This window comes from Primulina tabacum, chromosome 15 (assembly GCF_025594145.1).
Source record: "Primulina tabacum isolate GXHZ01 chromosome 15, ASM2559414v2, whole genome shotgun sequence".
Lineage (NCBI taxonomy): Eukaryota > Viridiplantae > Streptophyta > Magnoliopsida > Lamiales > Gesneriaceae > Primulina > Primulina tabacum.
The window spans coordinates 28968273-28987025 of record NC_134564.1 but is presented as its reverse complement, the minus strand read 5'-3'; the positions used below and the strand labels follow the sequence as shown (position 1 = coordinate 28987025).

The window sequence follows — 18753 nt, the reverse complement described above, 5'->3', positions numbered from 1 at the left end:
TTATTAATCTATTTTTGTAATTTAAAAATTATCATTATATTGTTTTAATCATTTAAAATATTTGTGATATAATTTATTGTCGATTTATTTTGAAAAATGGATAAATTAAATATTTTAATTTTTTACTACATAATTTTTAGAATGAGGATTATTGAAGACAAAAACTTGTGTGAGACGGTCTCACAAATCGTATTTTATGAGACGAATATCTTATTTGAGTCATCCATGAAAAATATTAATTTTTATACTAAGGCGTAATTTGGTACACATGATAGGATAATCATGTGATATATAATATAAGGATAAGTTAAGGATAAATAATATGTAGGATATTATATTTAATGTTTGGTATGGTTTTAATAAGAGTGATTAAATTTATATATTAGATTGTAATGACAACATTAACCTTATCATAATAAATTTTATAATTTCAAAGTTGTTACTTGAGTTCATATTTTTTATCTGTTCATGCGCCGATAGTGTTTACATGATTTTTTACCTAATTTTATATATTATATAATATGATAATTGAGCCCTTGATTTTGTGAGTCAAGCCAAATATCAATTTTTAAGGTTAGTTGATTGATACTAATTTTATTGATATTTATAAAAATTATTTATATAATTATCTCGAATTCATTTATATAATTATCATAATATATAATATATAAAAATAAATAAAAATATTTATTTGATTTTAATTTCTACCTATTAGCATAGATTTATAAAAATCATTTATAAATTGAGGACAATTAAGTCATTTGTAGTGTATTTTATCATTAAATTAAAATTATCACACTTAATAGAAGTGACATTTTATCTTTTAAAATATTATTTATCAAGTCATGGGCTTTATCATGAGCTTTTAAAAAATGTATCAAATATAAGATAAGGAGGATTATTTATCAATTTTTTCTTATCCTATATATCAAACTGAATATTATTTTTATCGTAAATTTCAGTAAGATTGGCGTATCTAACAAATATAAATTCTTAATATCGTACTTACTCTTATTGGAATAAAGTCGAGCAAGGTTCAAATGTATTGAGAGGATTTTGTCCGGACGTGGGTACATATCTCGGGTCGTACATTTCAGGGTTATTATATAATATTAATTACGATCTGCGGTACCCCAATACCGTTCACGTTTCGTTTTACCGAACACGAGACTTGGCCTCCGATCTCCCCGTCTTCTATAATTTTCCAATTTGTTCTTCGCGCTTACTGTCCTCTTGTACGATTCCTTTTCCATGTAATTGATTTCCAGTTTACATGCTGGAAAATGCATTTTTTTGCTAGTGATTGGTGTATTTTCGGATAGGTTTCCCGTTTTCTCCGGCTGAATTGGGCGATCCGGGTGGGGGCTCAAAGTATTTTGATTGTCAAGAGTTCTATTTTCAGGCGCCGGGAACTCAGGTTCTGATTAGAATTTCAAAGGCGGTGTCTTTCTCTGATTAGATTCGACTGGTGGGAAATTGTTGTAATCCTTTTTCTTCCTTTGCAGTTGTGTGGCGAATTTACTCTCATCACTGGTATCCGCTTGATTTTACTTTGTCGGTAAAGTATCCTGCTATAAATTTTGGGTGGTTTTGTTGTTACTTGGCGAAAGTGTGAGGGAAAGCTAGGGCTTGGGAGTTTGAATTTTGAATTTTGTGATAGGCGAAGGAAGTTACAGTTATGCCCAGGAGTACGAGGCACAAATCTCATAGACAGAGTAAACACAGTTCGAGGGATTATTCTGATTCTGAAGAGGATGTAAAGATGAAAGACAAAAGCAGTAAAGATGAGAACTTGGTTAAGGTTAACCGGGATTCAGCATATGGCGAGAAGCGCAAAAGTTCATCCCAGGTTAGAGAAGGGAGGGAAGTTAAATATATGATCGAGCATGAGAATGGTGGGGCCTCTGAAAATTATTTTTCATCCAAACGCCGAAAAGAGAATTCTGATTTTGGTGTTGGTGTTGGCGGTGACAGGTGGAATGGGGGTGATGACGAGATGGGGAAGAGTGACAGGGTTATGGAAAATGAAACGATCAAAGGGGAAGGCTTTAAAGTGGAATCTAAATCAAAAGAATTCAGCAATAAAGGTGAAAGTTTGAGGAACAAGAGTAAAAAGTATGAGAGTGGAAGTGCGGGAGAGAAAAACGAGAGTTTGTCTTCCGTAGTTGTGGAGGACAAGAGTAAAACTGAGTCCAAAAGGAAGTCGGAGAGGGATTATTCTGTTCGAAAAGAAGGAAAGGAAAGTAAGGACAAGGATCACAGGCAGGAGAAGGAGAAGGAGAAGGAGAAGGAGAAGGAGAAGGGTCCGGAGAGTAACCGAGGGGATGAAGGCAAAAATAGCAGATGTCGATGTTGCCAAGCGAATGGGGTTGCAACAGGTGGATCTTATTGTAGAGAGACAGTTTAAACGGGGCCGAGAAAACTCTGGTAAGGTGTGGTGGCATGAACATGTGAATGAAAACTCTGATTGTTGGTGTCCCATTCCCTGTATATATGCTTAATTCTCGTGATAACATTAAGTCGGAACATGATTGGAGCTTTGATTTTTCATTCTATCCTTTTTCGTCGATTAACGACATTATAAATTCAACCACCGTTCAATTTAGAAGATATGTTTGGTCATTTGTTCTTTGTCTTGAACGAGTGGGCTTTTTGAGCTCGTGTTTGTACTTTTGAGTTTCTGGAGCATGTATTTGGTCCAATCCAAGTCCTTATCATAGATGAGCCTAGTGAATTTAGAATTTCTTTGTAAACGAGGTACACTGTTTTTCCCTTGATAATTGAGGTTATTTTCTCTTATAGCCGGGTGATTCTAGTTGACATTGCTTGGTACTTTTTGGGCCCTTTAGCTTCTGAAGATCTCAAAAGCCCCTTTTTTGTGACTTCCCTTTGGGGTCGGTCAAGTGCTGCATGTTGGATACCTAACATTAAGTTGATATAGGATGAAAATGTTAAATTGATGAACTGGAAGCATGAGAAAAAAGTTTGATATGGTTTCCAAAATCGATGCTCTTCTATAGTTGTGAAACTCTTCTTGCTCGATTGTTCATTTTTTTGCACTTTTGAAAATTGCTTCTCTGGACTTTACTTTTAGCTTTGATTTCATTTTGGTCAAAAACATTTTAAGTTTTGCTTAATGGTGGATCTTTGCTCTCGATTGAAAGGCATGTTTTGTTCTTGTCACAATTTCTCCTTTTATATATGCACATTTCATGGCAGGGGATTTTTCTTTCTTATTTTTCCTGATTGTGGCCTTTTTTTTGGGGAAGGGACCTTATAACCAGTCGACTTATTTATAATGACTTGTTCTGAGGCTCGAGAAAATCTCTTCCAATTTTTTTAGTATATATTTTAGGATCATCAGTCATAGAGTAATGCAAAAATGATTATTTGAGGGCCCTGGTGACTAATTTTTTTTAGCAGCACTAACCCTGGAAAGGAGTTGTTTTTTTGTAGCAGTACTAACCCTGGAAAGGAGTTGGCAGCATTGTAATTGTTTATGTTTTTTCCTTCGGCAGATTTTCCTGCACAAGACGAGTCACGAAATTCTGAATTTGAGAAAGAAGTCGAGAAGAGGACACGAAGGAGAAGAGAAGGTTCCAGTGATGGGGGTAAACATCATGATGTCTTTAAAGATGGTGAGGAGAGAGGATTCACATCAAGAAATGACCTTGACAAACACAAGGATGAAGATGACTACAAAGATGACAGGCAAAGGGATGAAAAATGCCACAAAGAAACCAGCAAAGATAATAAATATCGTGATGACAAGCATAGAATAGACGGTGAGAAAGATGCCAGACGTAGAGACGATAGACAACGTGAAGATGATGATAGAGAAAATAGAACTAAAGATGAAAAGCATCGGGAAGATGGAGAGAGAGGTACCAAGTGGACATATGACAAGTACAGGGAGGGCACTGAAAGAGACAGTCGAAATAGGGATGCTAGATGCCATGAAGATGGTGACAGGGATCGCAGACGCAGGGATGATCGATATCATGAAGATGGTATAAAAAATGGTAAGACGTGGGGATGAAAGATATTATGAAGATGGTGACAAAGATAGACGTGGGAGCAACAATCATAAAGAATATGCCAATAGAGATATCAGACACAAGGAAGAAAAGCACCGAGAAGATGTTGAAAGAGAGAGTCTGCGTAACGATGGTAAGCAAGGAAGTGATTTTGATAGAGGGAAGAGCCTTAGAGAATCAAAGTACAGGGATGAAAGAGCCACTGGGGATCGTTTTGTTGATAAATCTGACCTTAGGCATTCAATTGATGATGGTTATGCTGCTGATTATCATTCTAGAAAATCAAGTGCATACAGTTATAGTCCATCCCATGATGAACGAACAGCTAGGAACAGAGATGATCAAGGCATGAGAAGGCCTAATGAAAAAGGGGATTATAATGGTATTAGATCCCAAAGTACCAACGATCAAAGATTCGATGCAGAAAAAGGTGGAAGTGGTGCAAGAATACATTCAACCCCTAATAGGGGGCGGTCTACATCTAGGAATGCTGATGTAGAGATTAATTCCAGCCATAGTAGACGGCGCAGTTCACCAAGGTCAAGTTCTCTAGCTCCAAGGGATCGGCATAGGTATGCAATATCAACTTTTTGAATGATATTTTTGAATAAATTTATCTAACACATTGACACAACTCTGAACGAGTAACGAGCATGAATAATTCTAATGCATTCTTTGAACTTTAATAATTATGATGTCTGTTATCTTGAATGGACTGGATTATAATGTTTGTTGTCCTCTTTGAATGAGGTAGGATGCTAGCAGTAGAAGATGCTGCCTTTGAAATTTTTGAGTTGCATGATATGGAGAAAAGATGGTTTTAGTGATCAAGATAATACTTTGATCAAGAACTTGAGGATAATCATAAGTTAATGAATAGGGAAATTGATTTAAGTTGACATGCAAAATCTGTTTCTCCGCTGATTAAATCATTATGTTCTAAAAGAAATATTGGCAAAAAACAATAGATTTTTAAACCTGTTATTGTTTGTGTGTGCTGCTCTTTTTTTTTTTTTTTTTGGAACTTTTAAGGATTCTACAAATTTGTTATCATGTATAAATTGTAATGAATGTTTAAAGCAGCAACCAACCACAATAATTTGGAAGCCTTTAAAGGAATAATATGAATGGATGGAAGATTTTAAAGGATCAGATTCTGCTACTTGTTTCACTTTGTCCATCCTAATATATTGGCTTTCCGTTGTTTTCTCTGATGCCTATGTTAGCTGAATCAAATCTCATGATGCTTCTCTTATGTTGTTTCAATATAAGGTTATAAATGTAATCTAATAATGGGGTATTTGTTTTGGTTTTTATTGTCCTGATACTTACCTATTACTGAGCCTTCTCTACGCTCCTAGTTGCAGTGTCTCTTCTGCTGTCATATGATTCTTAACTGTATTTATTAAATGAGGAAAAAGTTTTGGTGTCTTTTTTGTACATGCAAGGTTCATGTTATTGTTAGAACAGTGGTGTTTTTACTCTTCTTTGTGAAATTTTATGGGTGGGTTAGTGAGGCATTGAATTGCTTCTGTATTTGGTATTAATATTGTTCTTTGGACCAATGGCCGTAATGCTACCCTTCACATCCTTGATTCCCAACTTGGCATTTTGACGTTAACTACCCATTTTTTTAACCCTACCAATTTAGAAATTTCTGGTTTTTATAGTTCTTGTCATTTGAAATTGCTATTATATCTTTTTCCGGCTTTGTTGTAGCCTATACATCTCTTGAAAAAAGGATGTCATTATCTATACTGTTCTGATCAAACACGTGTTTAGACATCCTTATTCTTTTGCTCAGACTCTCAAAGCAAGATGAGTCCAAGTACGGGGATTATGGTTATGAAGAGAGACATCGGCACCATTTAACTTCTACTAGAGATTATATTAGTACTGTTGGAGGATCTGAGAAAACTTCTTTATCCTGGTCAATGGAGAAACAAGATCAAAAAGAAGATGGCCATTTGGGAGATTTTGCTGAAAGGCGTTTGAAATCCGATAGTGGCTCATCACCCACGCAACTTACAGAAAAATCTCCACCAACCAGCATTGATCGGAGACAATTTAGTATGTCTGATGTCAGGCGGAGTTTTGATGTTGAAGAATCAACTCAGAGGAGTGGTGGTTCTCGAGATGTGAATGAATACTCTGGTAAGGAAGGTAGGGGACGGCATGATTCGGTCATTGATATGTTTCCTGGCAATGGACTTTCACTAGCTGATGCTGATACTCTGTCCGTGTCTTCTCCTTTTACGAGAAACAACCATTTATCTGGGAGTTCCAAGTCTTTTCCAACTCCTCCTAACTTTCGGACAGGGGTGGAGAGCCCATTGATAGGTTCTGCTGAAGACGACAGTAGATTTAAGTCAAACAGTCATCGCAGAAGGAGTGGTGACCCTAACATGGGAAGAGTTCACGGAAATGCTTGGAGAGGTGTTCCAAGCTGGCCTTCTCCTGTTGTGAATGGCTTCATGCCTTTCCGTCATGCTCCTCCTCTTGTTAATTTTCATTCGGTGATGCAGCCGTTTACGCCAATGTTTGGCATTAGACCATCAGTGGACATGAACCATCCTGCTCCTTACCATATACCAAATGCTGACAGATATTCTGGCCCTGGACGCTCAATGGGATGGCATAATCCTGTTGATGACCCCTGTCCTCCGTTGCATGCTTGGGATGCAAGTAATGCTTCATTGAGGGATGAATCTCACATTTATGGAAGGCCAGGTTGGGACCATTCTAGAAACCTGCCTGATGGCCGAGGCTGGAATACGACTGGAGATTCGTGGAAGGGGCCGAATAGAACTGCGAGTTTGGATATGTCATCTTCTGAGAAAGAGAATAAATTTGCACAGAATGCAGACGAAGTATCGGCTTCTCAGTCCATTCAAACGATTTGGAATGAACAAAATTTTCCTGGCCAGCAGGCAGAGAGCAGTGATGTCAATCAATCAAACTTTGGCTCTGGAAATAAAGCTGTTAAGGCTCCCCAAATCCCTGAGGACACTAGTGATGCCGCTAAAACATCAAAGAAGGATGATGCTCTGCTTTGCCATGTTTACCTTTCCAAGCTTGACATTTCTGCTGATCTTACTGAACCTGGTTTATTGAATCAGTGCTCAGGATTTTGTAAGATGGACCAGATCATAGTTTCTAATATACATGATTCTAAAATATTATATGTTGAGGTAAAATTGAATATCCAGTTATGAACTTCATCTTAGTGTTCTGCCGGGATTTTGAAATCTGAAATTTGATATATTTTCCTTTTTGTATGACAGGAATCTGGAGAAACTAAAGTGGAATCTCACCAAATTTTAAGATATTTTCTTTCAACCCCAAAGGACGATTCTGTTTTCATGGTATAGTTTGGTGCATTTGTTATTGATGATGAAAAATGTGCGCATAATATCTTATCCACAGAAGCTCATTATATGATACGCATATAAAAAAATTCATTTCGCGCATGCATTGATGATCCATCCTTAGTTAGTGCAGAAAGGTGGAGTCGATCTTGTGCAAGTTTATCACTGTAATAAAACTGTAGGTTTGGTGACAAATTTGTGTGCATATTTAATTACTAACTAATGCATGTAATTATGTTTTCTATAAATCACGTCAGGTGCTTTCATCCTCATCTGCTAGTATATGTCCACAGAAAGAAAGACCAATAACTGAGCATAATCATTAATTTCGTTGAACTGGTTTTGGTTCTACATAAAATAATGTAGTCACGAATTCTGTTACTGACAAGCTGGGACAAAAGCAACTGTTTGTGGTACCTCGTTAGGGATATTTGTTCTCACATTTATTCTATTGGTTGTCTTCGTATGATCCATCTCCCCCTTTTTTAATTTTTCAATTTTTAAGCCAGATTCATTTTTTTCTAAGATTTATTTTCCTTGTTCGGGCAAGTTGGTTGATATAAAGTGGAGCACACATGATCTCATTATTGTTTTGTTTCCTTCATTATTTTACTGATTTCGTCCCTCGTGTTCCAGAGAGCAATGTCTCTGTATGAAAGGCAAAAGGATAACTTTGGTAAAGTTGTGGCTGGGGAAAAATTCTCAAAACCCGAGTCCCATCGAGAGGATCTGGGCGCAGAAGACAATACAGCTGAGAAACAATCTTCTACCGGTGATATCTTAAGTGCCGAGGAAGCCCCTGCCCTTGCCAACCCTAAATTAGAGGTTAATCCTATGAATACTTTCCTAAAGGCGGAAGGTTGCACTGAAACCACCCATGAAAAGCCCATTCTACAAGTTGCCCTCGCAATAGTGAAACCCGAAGAGCCAGTATCCACTTTAGAGCTGTCTAACATGCAGATTGATTTGGCATCTAACATTGTTCAGCAGGACCATATTGTTGAAGAGAAGCATCTGTCTGTGGAATGCAACAAAGGATTTGATACTAGTTTACCTGCAAACATGAAAAATGAAGGTATCATTGAAGAACTGAATTTGGATGGTACTGAATGTGTTACCTTACTTAATTCTGATTTGTTTTCAGATGTATCTGAGGCAATGATGCCGGAGTCTTTGGTGTCTGGGTCAGTAAATTTAAGTCGGATACATCATTCTCCAGAAAGTACACATTGAGACGATTTATATTCTTATGTTTTTTAAAATGCGTATCCTATTTTCTTATCATATATTCTCTTTGCTTGTTGCTTATGTACTCTAATATATATAACTTTCATGTTCTGTACTGTTGTTTTCTCAAAGTTTCTCTGGCTAGAAGGGAAACCAATTCCTTTTGGTTTCGCATTTTTTACTTGGACTGGAAACCAAAACAATATCTGCTGAATGTCACCAACCGAGTCATCAACTTGTTAGGGGAAAAACTCATTAAGAATACGGGGAAAATTTTAAAAACATACTACAATCAGCGTATTTGTTCATCTGAAATGATGTTCATGTTTAGTTAGTAGATTTCAAATCAAGAAATTTCAAATTCATTATTCAATTTTTCTTATATTTGTGATTTTGTTCAGATATTTTGGAATTCAAATTTTAATCTTTTTATTCATATTTAAAATGTTTTTTTTTTTTTTCATTTAGTGTGATTAGCTCATTTGTTCATATGCAAATCTTTTGATCGAAAGATAAATTAGAGTGTGATGGAGCTTATAAACTGTTTTAAAGTTTATAAACTCTCATAGCAAACATCTTTTAAGCCTTTTGATCGAAAGACAAATTAGAAGGTGCAAGTTAGAGTTTATAAGTTATTTTAAATTTTATAAGTTGTCATAGTTTGTTTAGTACAAAAAAGTTGCAAACATCTTATTAGTCAAGTTGTTTGACAGTTTATAAGATTAAAAAAATTGGGATACCCACTTTTAAAAAAAATCTTAATTTTAAATTCTATTTATCTAAAATACCCTTCCTTAAATATATGATTAAATATACATTTTATCCTAACTTCTTAAATCTTAATTTTATTACTTTATTTTTTCTATCAAATTTAAAATACGATTTTCTTTTATCATTTTATTAAGATATAAAAAACAAGTGTTAATATTTTATGAGTAAATTTTTTAAATCAATATTTTATTTACACAAATTAAAAATAATAATAAATTTTTTCCTCCAAATAACAAAATTTTGTAAATATAAGTTTAAAATATATTTATTTTTTAAAATATTAAATTTATAAAATTATTTTCATATATATTATATAACTACTTACATTAACTCATAATATTATATAATTTTTTGTGATTTTGACAATTAAAAGATCTTATGATACTAAACACATTATCTTCTTCAAGTTTTTTTTAAAATAAATTCATCCAAACACTTTAACAACTTATTTTTAAAATAATATATTATATTTTATAAGCTTCTAAAACAACTTATAAAATGTAAGAGCTTATAAGTTGTTTTAAAAAAAAGTTAGTCAAACATCCTCTTAATTTCTTCTTTAAGTACTTAAATTGGGTGGTGAAAATATTGTGAGTGGTAGATTGGTTAAATGTGGCACTCATTTTGCCAAAATTTGAAATCCTGATTCTTTGGTTTATTTCCATGAATTCGGTTCTTATCGATAAAATAAACTGATTTTCACTTTTTTTTAATCATTTTTTTAAGAAATGTTTTTTTTTTATCATTTTTTATATTCATGATCGGTTAAAACTAGCAAGAACCGACCAAAAATGGTCAAGAACAGGTCCGACCAGTTCGTACATAAAATTTTTTTTCAAAAAAAAATTTTCCTTAATTTTTTATATTTAAAATTTTATTTTTTGTTATATGTATATGATTATTTTAATTTTAAACTTTGTTCAAAATATTATTTTAGTAATATTAGACATTATTTTAATTTATTTAATTTTTAAAAATATATATTTAATTATATTTGATTATATGTATATTGTTTAAATTTTAAACATGATTAATATATATACATTTAATATATTTAAAATTTAAAATATATTATTTACTATATTATATTATTATTTTATATAATATAACAGTTTTTTGATCTCACAGTCTATTCAATCGTCGGCGCGTGTGAACCATTGTTTAAGGGGTTATGAAAATATTATTTTTTTAAAATAATAACAGTAAGTGATTATATTCATTTTTGTTTCCGCTCAAGTCTTGGTATTTCACTCAAACCTACTTGGCAAAATTCGAGTCAATTTTTAATCTGCCATTCTCCAACATCCTTCACAAATGCCAACTTATAAGGTTTCAAAGTTAAACTCCAGCTGATGGTTTGTAGTCTATCTGACATCAAAGTCTGAAATTTGAGACGAGATCTCGAGTTAAAAAGCCCAATTAACAATCTCTTACCCCAACACAAGGAAAAAAAAAAGAAGAAAAGTTAAAACTCCTACCTCAACTATTTACCCTCCCGGCCTGTCTTCGACTTGCATTCTCGTGCTTAAACTAAACCAAATAAAACATACACCAGGTTATAAAAAACTGATTTAAAACCACATTAATGTAGCCTTGTCTTCGGAGGAATACATATGTATTGCGGCTCAAAGTAAATACAATGATAAAAAACAAAGAAAGAAACACACACAAATTTCAGCACCGTCAATTCATATTTGGACGACACAATGTGTTGCGTTGAGAGTGAGTCCAACTAAGATGCAAGACAATTCAAAATATTTACTTTCAGTTGATATGGGGGAAAAATGAACTTCATTCAAAGTCAACGATGGCTGTTGAAAATAATCCATGAGTATCCCTGTATCAGTATCAACAATGTTCTTCTCGAGGGTCAGATACAGCCACCCAACTGTCCAAAGAGAGAACAACCAATTAACAATTGCTGGAAAAACACAGACGATTCCAAAGTCTCAAAAACACATTTTATTTGAGAAAAGATGACCAAAACATCATTTATTGGTCATCACGACCGATATAACACTTGCTCAGTGAAAGAGGTACCCGTGGGGAATTCTTTTCTTTGTGCATCTCTCAGTTATCATTTATTCACAGACAGCAACGATAACCCACCAAAAATTTGGCATTTTGTACTTTGTAGCATAGTGATCACAGTTATTAGAGATGTGAGGCACATTAAAATGCCTAGGTACTGTCAGGTCTAGGCACAAGATATTAGGCGACGTAACACCTTATCCAAGTGAAAAACACTAAAGAAAAAAATATTAAAATTTAAATATTTATAGCAAATTTCACCACATATCATCCAGCATATGCAATACATACAGGCTTGAATGACATCTATTCATCATTGTATAAGCAAAAACGAACAATTATTACCTATTTTTCAACTTAAAGCCACCATCACTACATTTAACATGCACTTTAAAGGCGCTTCGGAGCAAAGCTCGTGCTTGGTTTGCATCTACGTGCAAAGTTTGAGCCTATTTGCAAACCTTGTTGGCTACTAATGATTATGATACTACGGCAGAAAAAAATGATTGGTTTTTTCCATTTCAAAAGGCTCTAAAGTAATCTCACACAAGTAGTTAAGCTATGCTCATATAGGACCTTAAACATATGCAACACTTCAAAACAGTTTTAATATAATTACAAAGATTTAAAAGAATGTCAAACAACACATTGAGATATAATATACATAAGAAAATAAATTGATAGTGGACTCTAACGGACTATTAAATGATTCGAGGTATAGGAAGGTATAGGAAAAACTTCATAATAGCAGCCACTAGCCTCATAAAGAATTTCAGACAAAAAATAAATTCATCAACTTCAATTTTCAAATCACATGTTCTTACATACCATGATAGCTTCAATCTCCTCTTGAGACACCGGCGTTCTTTTTGGTTGATCAGAAGCCTTTCCTCCCAGAGACATGTTGAACGGAGACCTCGAAAAAAATGCCTGCCCAACAGCTTCATTTGTAGCCATCTCTTTATGCTGGGATGTTGCTATTTAGATAGGATGAATCAAGAATGTTTGAAAAAAGTCGAACAATCAATTGCTAGGCATCAATTAATATTCAAACAAGTAAAACAAACCCACCCATGATAAGAAATTTGTTTAACAGATTGTTAACATCAACTCACCTTACTCGAAAGTATCACAAATTAATGCCTATTTGTTAGATGACAAAAAGAGCATGTCATTCAACCTACTATCAGTTGGATATAAAATATACAAGTAATTACCACGTTAGCATTGCTCAATATCATTCGATGTTGGACTGATATGAAGTCTAGACTTACATACACTACTTTTTTGGTAATTTTCTCGTGATTTCGGAGTAAGACATTTCTAGGATATCCACTTTAACGTTTATCAATATTTTCTGGAAAACTTGAATAACCAAAATAGAGAAATTGCATGTTTATACATAAGGCCAATCAACAGACTTATCCATAAGACAGGGCACGATCATAACAGTGCAAGGATTCCTTTGTATATTAAAAATCGAAAAAAGCTAACAATTTTTGCTTCCCAAGTCTGCACAAGCTTCCTTACTACTCAATACCATATCAGGTGCTATCAAACATAAACTGAACACCATTACTGTATGCAACATGTGAAATGGTTCAACTAAAGTTTAGATGATGAATCATTTCATATATTAGCCAGTCATCTAACCAAAACTATTGGTGGCAGCTACGTAAGGAGGAAGCGATTGACGAAATCAAAATTACAGGCATCTCTGTGATATGGACTAGAGAATTTAGGGTATTCTTCAAATTAAAGAACACACATAGGGACAATTACATCAGGGGATGACCACATAAGAACATAGATTAACGATGAAGCAAATCTTAATCACATCACAAACATCTATTTCACCAAAAAAAAGAAACAGATTCAGGTGGCATGAGCATTACCAGAAACTTTGGGATGCCGCTGCGGAAACTTGATGCGCGGAATCCTCTTCATTGCCTGCCCTGCACCGCCCATTTTGAAATCTGCGTGCTTTTGAAGAATCTCGTGAAAGAATGGCCTAACGGGATGCATTGGTCACGTGCTTTTCTATATTTCATAAAAGTTTAAATGATATTCAAAGTAAATTTTGGTAGAATTTTAAAAATCACGTGCTATTCAAACTTGAATTTTTAAAAACTTTACAAAAGTCTATAGGTATTTAAAATGTCAATAGACTTTTAATGACGAATTCTATTAAGTACAATAATTATAGCCTAAGGTACAACAATAAAATATCAACAAAAGTCTTTGATTCAACCTAAAGATTTGGATATACATTTAATTGAGAAATCTCGCATATTCAATACAAACTTTCGTTCTTTTCTCATCTATTTATTTTTTCTTTTATTTATACTTTTTAAAAAATAATTAAAATTTAAATTTTTTATTAATTATTATATAACATTTTATTTTTAATTATTTTCTTTAATTTTAGTTAATCTATATATTAAATTATTGTATAAGCAAATTCATACAGATATTATACCAAAATTTTCGGTATACCGAACCAAAAAAACCTTACATTTTAAAAAAATTTATAATTTATTGTTTTAAAATATTATATATTATAAAATTTTGTATATTTTTCCGGTATTTCAGGTATATACCAAAATTTTCAAATTGGATATCGTTACCGTACCGAAAAATTCGGCATTGTTATCGTACTGTATCGAAATCTTCGGTATACTTAAAATTCGGTAAATTCAATATTTTTTTGTTATGGTAATCTCGGTATACCGAAAATTCGGTATTTTTTCCCACCCCTAACAGGGCTTGTATTGACATGTGCTATATTACACAATTTTCTTTGAAAGAAGTGTCAATTTGATGAATTTCAAATTGAACTAGATAATGAAGCTCAATTGTCTTCATCAGCACAAGTTTATGAATGTGATGACTTTGATCATTTATTTAATACTCAAAAACAACAACGAGCAAATGCTAATGCATGAAGGGATATCATAGCCAATGGAATGTAGAACGATGTTGATCAAATTGTCAGTAATGATTAGATTTTTTTTATAAAAGACTACTCATTATTTTGAGTGTTCTTTTAATAAAATTTTATTATGAACTTATAAAAATATTATTTATTAATATGTTGAATTGACATAAAGAATTGAAATTTTGATTTCAATAAATTGGATAGTTCATTTGTCGTTTTTTTACAAATTAAATTGATTTAACTTTTAAGTAAGTAAAATTCATTTAAATTCATAAATAAAAAAAATAATTTAAAATTGAAGAGGTTATCTATGTCCAATAATTATTTTAAAAAAATTAATAAAAATAAATCACAATTATAAACTACAAAATTCACATAATTCTATGAAAAAGTTTATAAAAGTCTACAAAAATCTTGAAAAAAAGTCTATAAGAGTCTATGAAATTTGTTTTACAATTCTATGAGATTCCATAAAAGTCAATAAAAATCTATCAACTCCACAAAAGTCCATCATTTAAAAAAAGTCATTAAAAATCTTTGAAAGTATAGAATGAATACACCCCCCTAAGTTTTTCGTGACTTTCTTAATTTGAAAAATGTTATTTTGTTAAACTCTGCAATGGAAAGTTTATTTAACTTTATTGCAAATTACACTCGATATTATCAAAACATGTATAACAAATATTTGTATTAATGAAAAATTTGTCTTTTCGGATGAAAATTGATACAAATCATTGAAAATATGATAATAATATATGAATATTTGAGTATAAATTATTTTAGACTTGTTACAAAAGATACTATTTTGAGTATATAATAAGAATAAATTTATTAATATCAGCATTTGATATACATGGTTGGATATTACAAAATCATATATTAATATCAAATCTGAAACAATTGGTATTCAAATATATATATTTGTATTATATTTTCAATATTTTGTACCGATTTTCATCTAAAAAACAAATGTGTCCTTGTTGGAACATATAATTTTGGTGTTTGATAGATAAAAGATAACCTAGCTTATCACCAACCAAGCAGAAACTAAAATCAGATAGTTTAACTTATCGCTAGCTCAAATTGATTAAGAGACTTCTAAGTTAATTCAAACCGACAGGCTATCACTTGTTTCAAGACAGATTCAAAGACCTTTTTCGATCATTGATTAATGATCAGAACCTGAAGTCAAACAGTTTTTTATTATACCAATTAGTCGTAACGATCATAGTCACAGTTTCTGTCAGCAGTCAACTGATACCATAAAAAAGATGAATAGACAACAAATACATATGTAGTCATGAACATGTTTTTTTTTTTTTTTGTACATGTTACCGTTGAAAATTGAGACTATATATAATATCAGTTGAAACAGCCATAAGAAGTTTTTTTTACTTAAAAGAAAAAGCCAAGAATATTTTTTAGATATATCACAATCAGATAAAATAAGCACAAACTTATTAATTATCTATCTGGTCATTTAAAGAACCATATTTGTGCACAAATTCATCTGCATAAATTTGATAAATTGTGAGCAAGGAACTCTAGTTGTCTAAGTTTTAAGTTTCACTACGAATTTCAAATTGGCAGTGTTAAATCCTAACTGGAGTGGATAATTCCAAATCACTTGTAATTACCAAATACTTTTAGTACAAACCTTTTTTGTGGAAGAATGAGTGACGTAGTAGTATTTAATTCTCCGAACATCCATAAATATTTCTGTGTTCATTTATCTTTCAGTCTACATTCTATTAACCACCCAACTGAAGAGGCTTTTGTTCAAAAAGGTTTTAGGAAGTCTTCTTCGTACAATTGATACTGATAGACTTCCTGAAAACTGTATTGACAAGAAGAAAATTCAGTTTTGGTAAAACAATCGAAACTATTGGAAGAAAATATATTCACCTCCTCTAAATTTCCTATCTCGATCCTGACAAGTGGTATCAGAGCTGTTCATTCTTGTCCCTAAACAAAAATTCATCATGGCATCATTCAATAAGATTTCAATGTTTTCCAAAGAAGATTTTGATGATTGGAAGATCAAAATGCAGGCTCACTTAACTGCACAATACGATGATATTTGATTCGTCATCGACCAACACCACAAAAAAAAACTCTTAGAGAAGCGATTTTTTTCAATTTTAAGATCGGTTTTTAACCGCTCTAGCATTTGTACCACCGGTTGCAAAAGCGCTCCTCTTATTGATGCCCTTATATCTTATAGAAACGGTTTTTTCAACCGGTGGTACAAGTTGAAGCGCTTCTATTGTTTATTTTAGGTGCGGTTTGATAATGGTTGTACCCATCACGCATATTTACAACAGTTTCGAACCTTTTTTGTAGTTGTATATTTAGGAACAGTTTCAAAGTGTTCTAAAAGACGTGAAGTGTAAGTACAGTCTTACACCGCTCCTACATGCCAAGGATATAAGAGCGATTTGCACCCGCTATTGATGTTGTCAATTAAAGAGTGGTTTGAAACTAATTGTACAAATTGTGAATATTACAACGGTTTTGGACCGATCCTATAGCTGTGCATTTAGAAGCCACTTCAAAGCCTTCAAAAAAGAGTGAGGTTTAAGAACGGTCATTCACCGATCCTACACGCCATCAATATAAGAGTGTTTTGCAACCGCTATTGATGGTAGCAACTGAAGAGCTGTTTGACACCGATCATACACGTCGTGCATATCACAACTTTAAGAGTGGTTGCAAATCACTCCTATATGTCATCGATATAGGAGCAATAAATATAGGACCAGTGTCAAACCGCTTTGGAAACAGTTGGCAATAAGAATGGTTTTCCTTCGTTCCTATACGTTATCGATATGAGAGTAGTTTTCAACCATTTCTAAATAAATGAATTTAGGAACATTTGTAAACCAATTTTGAAAAGATACTGGATGTAGGAACTTCTTGGAACCGTTCTTGAAGCCAAGAATATTAGAACGGTTTCCAATCATTCTTGAAATTAATAATTTTAAAAACACTTTCAAACCAATTATGTGGCGATAAATTTGGAGCAATATAGGACCGTTTTCAACCAGTGAATTTAAGAGTTGTCTCAATCGTTCGTAAAACAAAAGATAGAAGCAATGTTTGAGCCGATAATTTAAAATGATTTTAATAAAATTATTTGGAATTGCTCCTAAATCCAATTTAGCAAACTCTTTTACTGTATTTTATTTAAAACAAATATACATTATTTCCAAACAATTCATCAACCAATAAAAATAGATAAATAAATATTGATCAAATAAACAATAAAAACCTTCATATTTAATCTTTCAATTCACAAAATATATGTTACCATTAATTAATAAAGCACTATTATTCACGGAAAATACCAATAATAGTCCAATTTCTAATATAAAATAACCCAAAATATTTCAAATTCAATATATAAAATAAACGTGTTTTTCAAATTTCTTCTAAGAAGTGCCCGACTCTGACATTGATGGAGATCTTCGACTTTCATGTGTATTTTGTGGAGTATTTGTCTGTTGCTGCATAATATCTGCCATGATAGCTGCCATCTAGAAAAAAAAATTAATTTAATACTATGCATAAATAAGTACTTTAGAATCAATTCATTAGTATTCAATATGTGGCTACCTGTGTAGGTAATAATTCAGGCTCATGAGATCCTCCACCAGTTCCAGTTATCATACTTTGAATAACTCTTGTAAAATTTTGGAGTTGATGTTCATGTATCTGTCTCATCCGCTCCATTTCTTCTTGCATTTATTCTTCCATACTTTTCATTTTATCTTTCATTTCTCGTAACTTATTAGTAACATCAGAAGTGGGGAGATTATTCTGTGTTAAAAATAATCTAGACTTATACTGATCTGGGAAAACTTGGCTAGGTAATGCACCAGCTCTTATACATCGAACCCGACCAGAATGCTCTAGTCCAAATATTTCACTGAAAAATATACATATAATTAGTATTGTACAATGTATAATTATATTTAAAAAGCAAAATAAAATTTAAATAGACTATCACTGAAATGCTTCTTCATGCACTTCTGTTGGTTGTGTTCCTTCGGGCTTGTCTTGGAGGTGACGCTGCACCGCATCATTTAGTAAATCCTAACAAATAAAATTTGTCAATAAAATAAAAAAATATTGAGAAGCTATTTCAAAGCGTTGAAACAATTATAACCTCAACTCGTATTGCTTCATCATCAACAAGAGCTCCTCCTTTCTTTTTACTTTGTCGACTCAAATGTAATATTTCAATACGAGTTGGTTTTCTGCCATTTTCTTGAAGCTAAACATAGAAAAAAAATATTTTTGATTAAATATGCAAAAGTTATAATAGCCCAAGACTCACCTGTATTGAATGATATCATTACAACAATAAAATTTGGATAAT

The 18753-nt window shown here is 32.6% G+C and overlaps 2 protein-coding genes and 1 long non-coding RNA gene across 3 annotated transcripts; 1 reads left to right on the top strand and 2 right to left on the bottom strand.

Moving 5' to 3' along the window:
* The first annotated feature begins 1106 nt into the window (after positions 1–1106).
* LOC142527107 (uncharacterized) lies at positions 1107–8691 on the top strand. Its single transcript, XM_075631822.1, is given in 7 exon segments — positions 1107–2325; positions 2327–2427; positions 3519–4024; positions 4026–4609; positions 5842–7228; positions 7322–7402; positions 8042–8691. Coding segments are annotated over 7 exon segments (3903 nt in total). The 5' UTR covers positions 1107–1678; the 3' UTR covers positions 8639–8691.
* Positions 8692–10959: 2268 nt separating this feature from the next.
* On the bottom strand, positions 10960–13436 carry LOC142526955 (uncharacterized). The gene is made up of 3 exons (XM_075631651.1): positions 13330–13436; positions 12263–12411; positions 10960–11291 (listed from the first exon to the last, which is right to left on the bottom strand). The coding sequence occupies exons 1-3, from the start codon at positions 13400–13402 to the stop codon at positions 11274–11276; spliced, it is 240 nt and encodes a 79-aa protein (XP_075487766.1). The 5' UTR covers positions 13403–13436; the 3' UTR covers positions 10960–11273.
* A 4268-nt stretch (positions 13437–17704) lies between these two features.
* LOC142528057 (uncharacterized) lies at positions 17705–18753 on the bottom strand. Its single transcript, XR_012815593.1, has 3 exons — positions 18541–18753; positions 17988–18467; positions 17705–17908 (listed from the first exon to the last, which is right to left on the bottom strand). It is a non-coding gene; the product is annotated as an uncharacterized LOC142528057 (long non-coding RNA).